General features: G+C 47.4%; 1 protein-coding gene across 1 annotated transcript in view; it reads right to left on the bottom strand.

Moving 5' to 3' along the window:
- The window catches only part of LOC124037403 (DENN domain-containing protein 2A-like), a 67103-nt gene that overhangs the window by 25321 nt on the left and 27077 nt on the right, over nucleotides 1–14705 (bottom strand). The window contains exons 2-4 of the mRNA XM_046352102.1: nucleotides 8850–8936; nucleotides 5429–6463; nucleotides 2947–3074 (exon numbers count right to left, since the gene is read on the bottom strand). Coding sequence (XP_046208058.1) covers nucleotides 2947–3074; nucleotides 5429–6463; nucleotides 8850–8935 — 1249 coding nt within the window. The 5' untranslated portion in view covers nucleotide 8936. The remainder of the gene's footprint in view (nucleotides 1–2946; nucleotides 3075–5428; nucleotides 6464–8849; nucleotides 8937–14705) is intronic.

The following is a 14705-nucleotide window of genomic DNA, read 5'->3' on the forward strand; positions in this document are numbered from 1 at the left end:
CTCAGCCACACTCAAGGTACTAAACGACATCATAACCGCCATCGATAAAAGACAGTACTGTGCAGCCGTCTTCATCGACCTTGCCAAGGCTTTCGACTCTGTCAATCATCATATTCTTATCGGCAGACTCAGTAGCCTCGGTTTTTCGGATGACTGCCTTGCCTGGTTCACCAATTACTTTACAGACAGAGTTCAGTGTGTCAAATCGGAGGGCATGTTGTCCGGTCCTCTGGCAGTCTCTATGGGGGTGCCACAGGGTTCAATTCTCGGGCCGACTCTTTTCTCTGTATATATCAATGATGTTGCTCTTGCTGCGGGCGATTCCCTGATCCACCTCTACGCAGAGGACACCATTGTATACACTTTCGGCCCGTCATTGGACACTGTGCTATCTAACCTCCAATCGAGCTTCAATGCCATACAACACTCCTTCCGTGGCCTCCAACTGCTCTTAAACGCTAGTAAAACAAAATGCATGCTTTTCAACCGATCGCTGCCTGCACCCGCATGCCCAACTAGCATCACCACACTGGATGGTTCCGACCTTGAATATGTGGACACCTATAAGTACCTAGGTGTCTGGCTAGACTGCAAACTCTCCTTCCAGACCCATATCAAACATCTCCAATCGAAAATCAAATCAAGAATCGGCTTTCTATTCCGCAACAAAGCCTCCTTCACTCACGCTGCCAAGCTTACCCTAGTAAAACTGACTATCCTACCGATCCTCGACTTCGGCGACGTCATCTACAAAATTGCTTCCAACACTCTACTCAGCAAACTGGATGCAGTTTATCACAGTGCCATCCGTTTTGTCACTAAAGCACCTTATACTACCCACCACTGCGACTTGTATGGTCTAGTCGGCTGGCCCTCGCTACATATTCGTCGCCAGACCCACTGGCTTCAGGTCATCTACAAGGCCATGCTAGGCAAAGCTCCTCCTTATCTCAGCTCACTGGTCACGATGGCAACACCCATCCGTAGCACGCGCTCCAGCAGGTGTATCTCATTGATCATCCCTAAAGCCAACACCTCATTCGGCCGCCTTTCGTTCCAGTACTCTGCTGCCTGTGACTGGAACGAATTGCAAAAATCGCTGAAGTTGGAGACTTTTATCTCCCTCACCAACTTCAAACATCAGCTAGCTGAGCAGCTAACCGATCGCTGCAGCTGTACATAATCTATTGGTAAATAGCACACCCATTTTCACCTACCTCATCCCCACAGTTTTTATTTATTTACTTTTCTGCTCTTTTGCACACCAATATCTCTACCTGTACATGATCATCTGATCATTTATCACTCCAGTGTTAATCTGCAATATTGTAATTATTCGCCTACCTCTTCATGCCTTTTGCACACATTGTATATAGACTCCCCTTTTTTCTCTGTGTTATTGACATGTTAATTGTTTACTCTATGTGTAACTCTGTGTTGTCTGTTCACACTGCTATGCTTTATCTTGGCCAGGTCGCAGTTGCAAATGAGAACCTGTTCTCAACTAGCCTACCTGGTTAAATAAAGGTGAAATAAAATAAAAAATAAATGTAACAAGCAATCCTCATAACACAACGGTGTGAGTGATGAAAACCATAGAAATATGGATCATGTTGCTAAAAATGCCCCGGGGGACTAAGTCACGCAAATATGCCCCCCACAGCAGCCTCAGAGACAATCACACAGCAGACCAGCTCACCTAAGACCTCACAAAACATGGAAAAGGCAGAAGGTGGGGTTAGTATAACAGAGAAAACAATAACGCAGGAACATAGGTAAGAGCAGCTGCCATTACTAATAACAATTCTGAAGCAGCGTGCCTCTTCTAAATTAAAAAGCTACAGAAACACAGAAAGAACACGCACAAAAGAAAACATAACCTTAGTTACACCTGGGTCGTGTTCAGTAGGTAGAAAACATTTTGGTACAGAGTGAAATGGGGAGGTACTACCTAAACATGTCCAATAAAAACACAGCTTTTTTGTTTTTCACTGCAAAGCGTTTTTCTACGGTGTACCCTACTGAACATGACCTCGAACTCTGTGGCAGTGACTTTTCTCTGAACTCTTTGAAATCAAATAAAATCAAATCAAATTTTATTTGTCACATACACATGGTTAGCAGATGTTAATGCGAGTGTAGCGAAATGCTTGTGCTTCTAGTTCCGACAATGCAGTGATAACCAACAAGTAATCTAACTAACAATTCCAAAACTACTGTCTTATACACAGTGTAAGGGGATAAGGAATATGTACATAAGGATATATGAATGAGTGATGGTACAGAGCAGCATACAGTAGATGGTATCGAGTACAGTATATACAAATGAGATGAGTGTGTAGACAAAGTAAACAAAGTGGCATAGTTAAAGTGGCTAGTGATACATGTATTACATAAGGATGCAGTCGATGATGTAGAGTACAGTATATACATATGCATATGAGATGAATAATGTAGGGTAAGTAACATTATATAAGGTAGCATTGTTTAAAGTGGCTAGTGATATATTTACATAATTTCCCATCAATTCCCATTATTAAAATGGCTGGAGTTGGGTCAGTGTCAATGACAGTGTGTTGGCAGCAGCCACTCAATGTTAGTGGTGGCTGTTTAACAGTCTGATGGCCTTGAGATAGAAGCTGTTTTTCAGTCTCTCGGTCCCAGCTTTGATGCACCTGTACTGACCTCGCCTTCTGGATGATAGCGGGGTGAACAGGCAGTGGTTCGGGTGGTTGATGTCCTTGAGCAGAGGGGCCCATGGCCCAAGTCAACCCTTACAGAGGGCTTCCACTGTTCTACTGTGTTAGGAACATATAGGAATACTAGCATATGTGGTCCATGCAGGAAACCCACAGCTATGGTGTTGCAAACCAACCAACAACTCCAACCAACTGAGCCATCAAGCCCATGTCATACAAACATATATTTAAGACCAGAGTGTGTTACCTAGGATATCCTCGTAGACGTTCTCCTCTGATAAAGTGCGTGTGAGGCCAAGTCGTGACTGAGCGTACCAGTCCACCCTGCTGCTCTCTGACGACGACTGCAGCAGATCCTCAAACTCATAGGACTTCCTGTAGGAGAGACACACACACACACAGATCAACCAGGTGGGAAATATATAATTGTGTAAGCGTGAGTCATTATCTCTGGTCCTCTGTAACTCAGTTGGTAGAGCATGCTGCTTGTATAGCCAGGGTAGTGGGTTTGATTCCCGGGACCACCCATATGTGCTCCACCAGTAAGTATACATGACTGTAAGTTGCTCTGCATCTGCTAAATGGCTTATATTATTATTATTCATAATATTTTACTATAAGGGTCACAAATAATGCAGGTTGACGTTTATTGCCATGAGTGTTGTCCTGGATGCAGAACTGAGCGATTTCCCCTTGGATAGGCCAGTTGCAAAGTCAAAATTGGCTATAATATAGAAATGAATGAAAACAAAAATAAGCTTTTTGGTCTTAATTTAAGGTTAGGGTTAGCAGTGTTAAGGTTAGGGTTAGGTTTAAAATCAGATTTGATGGTTTTGTGTCTGTGCCAGCTGGTGACCACACTGCAGAACTGCCTTCGGAACACAACTCATGAAGAAAAAGGCTAACCTGCACAAATAATCTGGCTATGGCTCAACTGTATTAGCTCGTGGTGAAAAAACGCAAGATCAACTGTTTGCATATTTTCTCTCTACTTCTGGGACCTGGGTAAGAGCTAAGAAAGACACCCATTTCTGTCTCGAACAAATACCCATCTATGTCGATGGAAAAGGTGTGTTGTGTGTGCCTGCGTGTGCTGTGTGTGCATGCATGTGCTCTGTGTGCCTGCCTGCGCATGCGTGTGTTGTGTGAGACAGACAGACAGACAGACAGACAGACAGACAGACAGACAGACAGACAGACAGACAGACAGACAGACAGACAGACAGACAGACAGACAGACAGACAGACAGACAGACAGACAGACAGACAGACAGACAGACAGACAGACAGACAGACAGACAGACAGACAGACAGACAGACAGACAGACGGGCGGACGCTTCTCTTGGACAGCTCTGAATGCCCGTCTCTGTGTGTTCTCCAGAGCTGCCTAACAGTCTGGCCCAGTGGGGAAACAGACAGCATCTCTTCCAATAGTCCAGCTATTGAACTGTAAAATTCCTAGAGAAAGACTAAGGCTGCACCCAACATGAAACCCTAGTCCCTGTATAGTGCACTACTTTTGACCAGAGTCCCAAATAGGCTCTGGTCAAAAGTAGTGCACTATACAGGGAATAGGGTGCCATTTTGGGCACACACTGACTAAGGTTGACTTCACAAAGGTTTTTGAAAATACAGACCTCAGCAGTGTGAAGCCTCCACATATGGTTTGGAATGTTACACAGACAGACTTGGGCTAACAATAATGCAGTCTACTGAAGAAATCAATTGAAACATTTGAATCCACATTTGTACTTTCGTTGGATACTTGAAAACATGTATTGTGTTTTTAGAAGCCTTTTGTTTTTGCAGGTTGAGTTTATTGGGATGAATGATTTCCACTAGATAGGCCATCCATAAAGTCAGGATTGACAATGTTTTATCAACATTCCTGTGGCAGATACATAAGCTTATTAAATATCGGTGATACTATCAAGAGCAGTGTGCGGTTTCCTTTTTCCTTCACAAAATTCCTGAAAACAAAAATGTGCTTGTTGTCTTTAATTTGACATATAGGGTTAGTATTAAGGTTAGCATTGTGGTTAAAGTTAGGGTTTAGGTTAGGGTTAGGTTTCAAATCAGATTTTATGACTTTGTGGCTGTGCCAGCTAGTGACTACCTTTCAGAGCTGCCTCCAATATATGAGTCATCCCAATAAATGCCAACATCCGCCTTTAGTGTCTCTTGTAGGACAGTTTAAGAACACACATTACACACGGACACTTCATGGCTAGCTGCTCATAGTTGAAAATGGAAGGTACTCTAACGCAATGCTATGATAGAGCCATAGAATTACTCAAACATAAGCCATTGATATTCCAAGGGCCACTCTACCACAGACACACAATGTAATATGTTATTGTTTCCTGCCAGGAGACTCGTGGCATGGTTCAGTGGTCCATGTGTACATTCCACAGTTCCAACCAATGACCTCATCCTCTAGAATGATGAGTAGAATGAGGATGACATCATCACCCCCTCCTCTGACTCATTGCAGATGTGCAGAATGAGAAGCTAAACTGGATGAGAGGATAAAGTATGTGGGGTTGGGGAAAAACATGTACGGGCAAAGATGTCACTAAGAACTTTGTCAGAGTACATAAAATGCTGTACGGATAGAAAATACTGTACCACCGACCTTTTGCTGTGTAGCAATGAATTTGAAACTGAATCTGAGGGTGCTGTATTCCCTCCCATTTCGGTCTCATTTCATCTCTATCTGGTCTCTTACCTATTGCTGCTGTCTCTGGTTCTCTCTGCCCAGGGTCTCCTGCAGACTCCTGGAGGCGGGCAGGTGGGTAGGGGAGGCGGGGGGATGGAGGGCAGAGGGGGCAGGTTACGTCTCCCCTTGCCAAGGCCCAGGCCTGAGGCGGGGGTGCTGGGTGGGGTGTGGTGCTGGAAGGTGCGCTGGGGTTTGGGTAAGGGGTTGATGGAGGGACTGGCAGCACCAGGCTCAGTGTACACGTTCTCAGGGTCACCTGACCTCCGCTGGCGCGTTGACCCCGCAACTTCCAGCGTCCCAAATATGGGCTCGTTCCCCTTCCTCTCCGCCCCATCCTGCTCCTCCTGGGAAGGGGGGCAGAAATAGTTCCCAGGCAACACCAAGGAGGGCTTGGTGGAACCCTCTTTCATTGCCTGCTCCAGTTTCTTAATGTGAGTCAAAACAGACTTCTTGTCCTTAGCTGTCTCAGTGGATTTACTACTGCCTCTGAGGGGTCCTCTATCCAGTATCACCTCTCTGTCCCTGGTAGTGGGGCCCTCAGGAGACTTAGGCCGTAAATCCCCCAGCTTTCCTGAGTTCTCCTTCCCAGAGTCCTGCCTATCCCAGCTGGCCAACCACTTACTGTCGGACCTGTGGACCTCTGAGGTATTGGTGGTCTCCTTCTTTCGCACAGTCTCTGGTTCCTTCTGCGCTGTGTTCAGCGGGCATAGACCACTTCCAACTACAGGGGAGGTAGAAGAGGTAGGGGCGGTCTCCTTCTTTCCCTCCCATTGGGAGATCTTGTCTCGGATGCTGGCGCTGGTCTTCAGACCCGCCGGGGTCTTGTTGAGTTTGCTACAGCCGCCCAGTCCATTCTCCATGGTGGTACGGGGGTCAGAGGTGGTTCTTTTGTGAGTGAGCATTGTGTCAATGGTGCCTGGTCTGTCCAGAGAGGAAACCAGGGGAGAGAGGGGCCGCTTGGAGGTGTCCCTGTCACCGCACACCACGTCTGGCCGCTGGGGGACCACAGACTGAGCCTCAACCTTCAAGCCGCAGCACTGGAGCCTACACACACACACACACACACACACACACACACACACACACACACACACACACACACACACACACACACACACACACACACACACACACACACACACACACACACACACACACACACACACACACACACACACACACACACACACACACACACACACACACACACATTAGAGAAAGCAGTGCCAAACCCTTCCTGGTCAAAATAACTGTGAGCACCACACTATTTATCATATGAGTGGACATATAATTACTGAGCACGGTTAAATGCACACAAGAATACAATTGTGGATAGTCAGATTAATATAAGTTTGTTTAAAACGTTTACATGCTTTGCAAAAACGATTTCCCTAATAATCCTGTTTACATGGACACATCTGCTATCAGAAATGTTGATAAATGTAGAAAATCACCAATCAAAATAAACGTTCTACCAAAATGACCATAACATTTTTCCTTAGCCTATTTGATTCTGAGGTCAGACATATAACGTTTGTATGTGAAAACTAGGATGCAAACTTTCAGTTTTTCCCGAACTGACTGCAAATAAGAGGCTGCTGGTACAGATCAAGTCCTCCGCTGGAACACATTTATGCTGTTTACGTGTCCTAATATCTCAAAAGACTGCTCAGAAAACCAGGTGTTTTAACCGGCGTATGCTCACTTTCATTTTGACCTTAATGCCGACTAAGATAAGCAGAGTAAGGTATTTACAGGACTATATCCATACTCGGCCTACTGCCCTAATCAGTTTAATATCGAATTATTAGTGTGCATGACAGCTTTCAGAAGGACATATATTTGAGTACAAAAAGCATTGTAGTCATTGACATCTCCTAATTCTGGATATCCACATAATATCTCTGTCATAACCCTCTAGCCACGTCAGATACAAAACAACTTGATTTTATGGAGTAAATGAGTAGGAATTCTCGTAAAACAACAACCCCCAGTAGAATCCAATTTGTGTCATTTCGGCATGATGACTGGGTGCTGACAGTTTGAACTCAAGGTTTTAGGTCAAAGTTTACAAGCAGCACAGCCATTTCTGGGAGGATGAAAGTGTACACAGTAAATGGAGAGGCTGGGGTAGAGACATGCATTTTGTCTAAACTAAAGCTGAACCACTAACTGACTCCATCTTGGATCAAAGCCAGTTCAAATTATTTGGCTTTAAAACAAACGGAGGAAACGTGGCCTCTGACTGCAACTTCTGATGATATCGCATTATTGTATGTATGAAATTGAAAAGTCCTGCAATTTTGAGGGAAAATTAAAGGAAATGGACTGTTCAATCGAGTATATGCTTAACTGAACGAACGACAAAGATGGAATGCAATATGTCATTTTTGGGGAAAAGGAGTTCCAATGACGGAGCTTAAGGTAGCTGGTGGTGGATAGTTGCCAATAATTGTTGATGAAAAACGGCAAATGAGAGAATAAGGGTAAGTTGACAGTTCCACACATGGCTAATAGGAAAGAGGAGAAGAAACAGGAAGCTATGCTGCTGCTGATGATTTGTTTTGTATTACTGGATGAAGTTAGACAAGTATTTCGACCAGCCTTCCTGATAAAATGTAAACTACATTACAAATTCCCTTCAACTCCCTTACATTTGAATGATAAATGGTGTTGAAATATTATAAAATTACGATGATGAACAACAAGGATGAGTGACTGATTTTTGGGGCGACAGATTCTCATTGTTTTATTAGTAGTTTGCTTTCTCTGCCTTCAGTTGAGGCTATAGTTTTTATGAAGCATGGAGCAGCAGAGGGGGGGAAACTAAGTCAATCTGCAAAGCCAAGAAAAAGAGAAAGAGAAAGAGAGTGCGAGGGGAGGGGAGGGGAGGGGAGGGGAGGAAAGGAGAGGAGGGTGGAAGAGCAACAGACGGAGGGAGGGGGGGATCAATAGTGTTCTCTTCTTCTTGGCAGGGAAATGGCCAGTTTCATAAAGAGAGCCTGGCTAAGAGCAGGGAACTATATGGGAAGACTTCCTCTCACCCACAGACAAGGAGGGGTGGGGAGGGGGACGGTGGAGCAACAGAGGACGGGGAGACAGAGGAGGAGACAAGGGGAACAGGTTCAACTGGGTGAAGAGGAGTTGCATGAGAGGAAAAAATTGATCTCTGTTGATTGGACTTTTCTGATATATTGGTATTTCTTTAAGCTGTGTCATCCATGGCTTAGGGCTTCACCAGCACTAGCGACAGCAGGGTGCCCAGTAACAGTATCCACCTGTCAGATGGAAACCTTTGCCCTGCTGCCCTTCCATTGTTGGAACACCACATGGGACAGTCTGACTGGCACTGTTGGCCTCAGATGGTTTCTAAGGGGTTCCATGGAGTGGATTGTAAAATGTATACAGGAAGTAGTAATGCAATACATACCCGTTGACTGATTGGTAGATACAGTTGTCAGTGTTGGTACAGAGCAGCAGGGCCCTCCCACCAGTCATTGTGCTAGCAGCTGGCATCCTGCAATGACAAAGAGAGAGAGAGAGAGAGATACAGACAGACCGACACATTCCAGTTAGCAGAGTTGGACTGCTAGTTAAGGATCATATCACCTCCACCTTATCCAACACCCTAGACCCACTACAATTTGCATAACACCCTAACTGATCCATGGAGGACGCAATCACCATTGCGCTGAACACTGCCCTATCCCATCGGGACAATATAAATACTTATGTAAGAATGCTGTTCATCGACTATAGCTCTGCCTTCAACACCATAGTGTCCTCCAAGATCATCACTAAGGTCAGGACCCTAGGTCTGAACCCCGTCCTGTGCAACTGGGTTCTGTACTTCCTGATGGGCCGACCCCAGGTGGTGAAGGTAGGCAACACCACCTCTGCCATGCTGATCCTCAACACTCAGCACCCTCCTGTACTCCCTGTTCACCCATGCGTGGCCACGCAAGTTTCAAACTCAATCAGCAACTTTGCGGTCGACACAACAGTGGTAGGCCTGATTGCCAACAATGTTCCAGGAAAATAATCTCTCCTTCAACATCAACAAAATGAAGGAGCTGATCGTTGACTACAGGAGACAGCAGAGAGAGAACACCCCCTTCCACATCAATGGGGCCGCAGTGGAGAGGGTGAAAAGCTTCACGTTCCTTGGCGTGTACGACAGTGTGGTGAAGAAGGCGCAACAGCGGCTTGGTCCCTAAGACCTCACAAACTTCTACAGATGCACCGTTGAGAGCATCCTGTCGGGCTGTATCACCGCCTGGTACGGCAATTGCAACCGCAGGTCTCTCTAGAGTGTGGTGCAGTCAGCCCAACGCATCACCAGGGGCACACAGCCTGCCCTCCAGGACATCATCAGCACCCAGTGTCACAGGAAGGCAAAAAAGATCATCAAGTACCTCAGCCACCCGAGCCAGGTCCTGTTCACCCTGCTACCATCTAGGTGGAGACAGTACAGGTGCTTCAAAGCTGGAACCAAGAGACTGAGAAGCAGCTTCTCAGGCCATCAGAGCAGAGCTCTGTCACTGCTGTTCCTTCCTCTCTCGCTATATTTTGATCTTTCACTTTACAGCAAGGTGCCTTATTCCCACAAGAAAGCCTGAACTAAAGTAACGTATTCATATTTTTAACCTACCACTAATATATCTATCATCTTATTCCGTAGTCCACATCTTGTTCTACTGCCAAAAAACAAACCAGCCTACTTCAGCATTAACTGTCATGCAGGTGAAAGAGGACCCAAAAGCGACTTAACAGAAACAGAGTTTATTTAAGTCCAAACAGGGAATAACAGAAATCCTCTAGACTTGTAGAGGGGAAATAACTGGAGAAGCGGCCACAGACTGCAGGTCGCTTCGGGTAGGCGCAGGCCGTAGTCGACAGAGACACCTGCTCACACGCAGCATCTGATGAAGGCAAAAAAACACGACAGGACAGGGCGATACACAATCACAGCAAAAACACGACAGGACAGGGCGAAACGCAATCACAGCATGGTGAATACAATACAAGGAACCGACGGGACAGGAACGGATCACAAAGGAATAAATAGGGACTCTAATCAGGGGAAAGGATCGGGAACAGGTGTGGGAAGACTAAATGATGATTAGGGGAATAGGAACAGCTGGGAGCAGGAACGGAACGATAGAGAGAAGAGAGAGCGAGAGAGTGAGAGAGGGAGGGGGAGAGAGAGGGATAGAAGGAGGGAAAGAACCAAATAAGACCAGCAGAGGGAAACGAATAGCATGGGGAGCACAGGGACAAGACATGATAATAAATGACAAACATGACAGTACCCCCCACTCACCGAGCGCCTCCTGGCGCACTCGAGGAGGAATCCTGGCGGCAACGGAGGAAATCATCGATGAGTGAACGGTCCAGCACGTCCCGAGACGGAACCCAACTCCTCTCCTCAGGACCGTAACCCTCCCAATCCACTAGGTATTGGTGACCCCGTCCCCGAGAACGCATGTCCATGATCTTATGTACCTTGTAAATAGGTGCGCTCTCGACAAGGACGGGAGGGGGAGGGAAGACGAACGGGGTGCGAAGAAAGGGCTTAACACAGGAGACATGGAAGACAGGATGGACGCGACGAAGATGTCGCGGAAGAAGCAGTCGCACAGCGACAGGATTGACGACCTGGGAGACACGGAACGGACCAATGAACCGCGGAGTCAACTTACGAGAAGCTGTCGTAAGAGGAAGGTTGCGAGTGGAAAGCCACACTCTCTGGCCGCAACAATACCTTGGACTCTTAATCCTGCGTTTATTGGCGGCTCTCACCGTCTGTGCCCTGTAACGGCAAAGTGCAGACCTCACCCTCCTCCAGGTGCGCTCACAACGTTGGACAAACGCTTGAGCGGAGGGAACGCTGGACTCGGCAAGCTGGGATGAGAACAGAGGAGGCTGGTAACCCAGACTACTCTGAAACGGAGATAACCCGGTAGCAGACGAAGGAAGCGAATTGTGAGCGTATTCTGCCCAGGGGAGCTGTTCTGCCCAAGACGCAGGGTTTCTGAAAGAAAGGCTGCGTAGTATGCGACCAATCGTCTGATTGGCCCTCTCTGCTTGACCGTTAGACTGGGGATGAAACCCGGAAGAGAGACTGACGGACGCACCAATCAAACGACAGAACTCCCTCCAAAACTGTGACGTGAATTGCGGGCCTCTGTCTGAAACGGCGTCTAACGGGAGGCCATGAATTCTGAATACATTCTCAATAATGATTTGTGCCGTCTCCTTAGCGGAAGGAAGTTTAGCGAGGGGAATGAAATGTGCCGCCTTAGAGAACCTATCGACAACCGTCAGAATCACAGTCTTCCCCGCAGACAAAGGCAGACCGGTAATGAAGTCTAAGGCAATGTGAGACCATGGTCGAGAAGGAATGGGGAGCGGTCTGAGACGACCGGCAGGAGGAGAGTTACCCGACTTAGTCTGCGCGCAGTCCGAACAAGCAGCCACGAAACGGCGCGTGTCACGCTCCTGAGTCGGCCACCAAAAGCGCTGGCGAATAGACGCAAGAGTGCCTCGAACACCGGGATGACCAGCTAACTTGGCAGAGTGAGCCCACTGAAGAACAGCCAGACGAGTGGAAACAGGAACGAAAAGGAGGTTACTAGGACAAGCGCGCGCGACGCAGTGTGCGTGAGTGCTTGCTTAACCTGTCTTTCAATTCCCCAGACTGTTAACCCGACAACACGCCCATAAGGAAGAATCCCCTCGGGATCAGTAGAAGCCACAGAAGAACTAAACAGACGGGATAAGGCATCAGGCTTGGTGTTCTTGCTACCCGGACGGTAAGAAATCACAAACTCGAAACGAGCGAAAAACAACGCCCAACGAGCTTGACGGGCATTAAGTCGTTTGGCAGAACGGATGTACTCAAGGTTCTTATGGTCTGTCCAAACGACAAAAGGAACGGTCGCCCCCTCCAACCACTGTCGCCATTCGCCTAGGGCTAAGCGGATGGCGAGCAGTTCACGGTTACCCACATCATAGTTGCGCTCAGATGGCGACAGGCGATGAGAAAAATAAGCGCAAGGATGAACCTTATCGTCAGACTGGAAGCGCTGGGATAGAATGGCTCCCACGCCTACCTCTGAAGCGTCAACCTCGACAATGAATTGTCTAGTGACGTCAGGAGTAACGAGGATAGGAGCGGACGTAAAACGTTCTTTTAGAAGATCAAAAGCTCCCTGGGCGGAACCGGACCACTTAAAACACGTCTTGACAGAAGTAAGAGCTGTGAGAGGGGCAGCAACTTGACCGAAATTACGAATGAAACGCCGATAGAAATTAGCGAAACCTAAAAAGCGCTGCAACTCGACACGTGACCTTGGAACGGGCCAATCACTGACAGCTTGGACCTTAGCGGAATCCATCTGAATGCCTTCAGCGGAAATAACGGAACCGAGAAAAGTAACGGAGGAGACATGAAAAGAGCACTTCTCAGCCTTTACGTAGAGACAATTCTCTAAAAGGCGCTGTAGAACACGTCGAACGTGCTGAACATGAATCTCGAGTGACGGAGAAAAAATCAGGATATCGTCAAGATAGACAAAAACAAAAATGTTCAGCATGTCTCTCAGAACATCATTAACTAATGCCTGAAAAACAGCTGGCGCATTGGCGAGACCGAACGGCAGAACCCGGTACTCAAAATGCCCTAACGGAGTGTTAAACGCCGTTTTCCACTCGTCCCCCTCTCTGATGCGCACGAGATGGTAAGCGTTACGAAGGTCCAACTTAGTAAAGCACCTGGCTCCCTGCAGAATCTCGAAGGCTGATGACATAAGGGGAAGCGGATAACGATTCTTAACCGTTATGTCATTCAGCCCTCGATAATCCACGCAGGGCGCAGAGTACCGTCCTTCTTCTTAACAAAAAAGAACCCCGCCCCGGCCGGAGAAGAAGAAGGCACTATGGTACCGGCGTCAAGAGACACAGACAAATAATCCTCGAGAGCCTTACGTTCGGGAGCCGACAGAGAGTATAGTCTACCTCGAGGAGGAGTGGTCCCCGGAAGGAGATCAATACTACAATCATACGACCGGTGAGGAGGAAGGGAGTTGGCTCGGGACCGACTGAAGACCGTGCGCAGATCATGATATTCCTCCGGCACTCCTGTCAAATCGCCAGGTTCCTCCTGAGAAGTAGGGACAGAAGAAACGGGAGGGATGGCAGACATTAAACACTTCACATGACAAGAAACGTTCCAGGATAGGATAGAATTACTAGACCAATTAATAGAAGGATTATGACATACTAGCCAGGGATGACCCAAAACAACAGGTGTAAACGGTGAACGGAAAATCAAAAAAGAAATAGTCTCACTGTGGTTACCAGATACTGTGAGGGTTAAAGGTAGTGTCTCAAATCTGATACTGGGAAGATGACTACCATCTAAGGCGAACATGGGCGTAGGCTTATCTAACTCTCTGAAAGGAATGTCATGTTTCCGAACCCATGCTTCGTCCATGAAACAACCCTCAGCCCCAGAGTCTATCAAGGCACTACATGTAGCACCCGAACCGGTCCAGCGTAGGTGGACCGACAAAGTAGTACAGGACCTTGATGGAGAGACTTGAGTAGTTGCGCTCACCTGTAGCTCTCCGCTTACAGATGAGCTCTGGCTTTTACTGGACATGAATTAACAAAATGTCCAGCAACTCCGCAATAGAGGCACAGGCGGTTGGTGATCCTCCGTTCCCTCTCCTTATTCGAGATGCGAATCCCTCCCAGCTGCATGGGCTCAGTCTCAAAGCCAGAGGAGGGAGATGGTTGCGATGCGGAGCAGGGAAACACCGTTGATGCGAGCTCTCTTCCACGAGCCCGGTGACGAAGATCTACCCGTCGTTCTATGCGGATGGCGAGAGCAATCAAAGAGTCCACATCTGAAGGAACCTCCCGGGAGAGAATCTCATCCTTAACCACTGCGTGGAGTCCCTCCAGAAAACGAGCGAGCAGCGCCGGCTCGTTCCACTCACTAGAGGCAGCAAGAGTGCGAAACTCAATGGAATAATCCGTTATGGACCGTTCACCTTGGCATAAGGAAGCCAGGGCCCTAGAAGCCTCCCCACCAAAAACTGAACGGTCAAAAACCCGAATCATCTCCTCTTTAAAGTTCTGGAATTTGTTAGAGCAATCAGCCCTTGCCTCCCAGATAGCTGTGCCCCATTCTCGAGCCCGGCCAGTAAGGAGTGAAATGACGTAAGCAACCCGAGCTCTCTCTCTAGAGTATGTGTTGGGTTGGAGAGAGAACACAATC

Source organism: Oncorhynchus gorbuscha, linkage group LG06, assembly GCF_021184085.1.
Source record: "Oncorhynchus gorbuscha isolate QuinsamMale2020 ecotype Even-year linkage group LG06, OgorEven_v1.0, whole genome shotgun sequence".
Taxonomy (NCBI): Eukaryota; Metazoa; Chordata; class Actinopteri; order Salmoniformes; family Salmonidae; genus Oncorhynchus; species Oncorhynchus gorbuscha.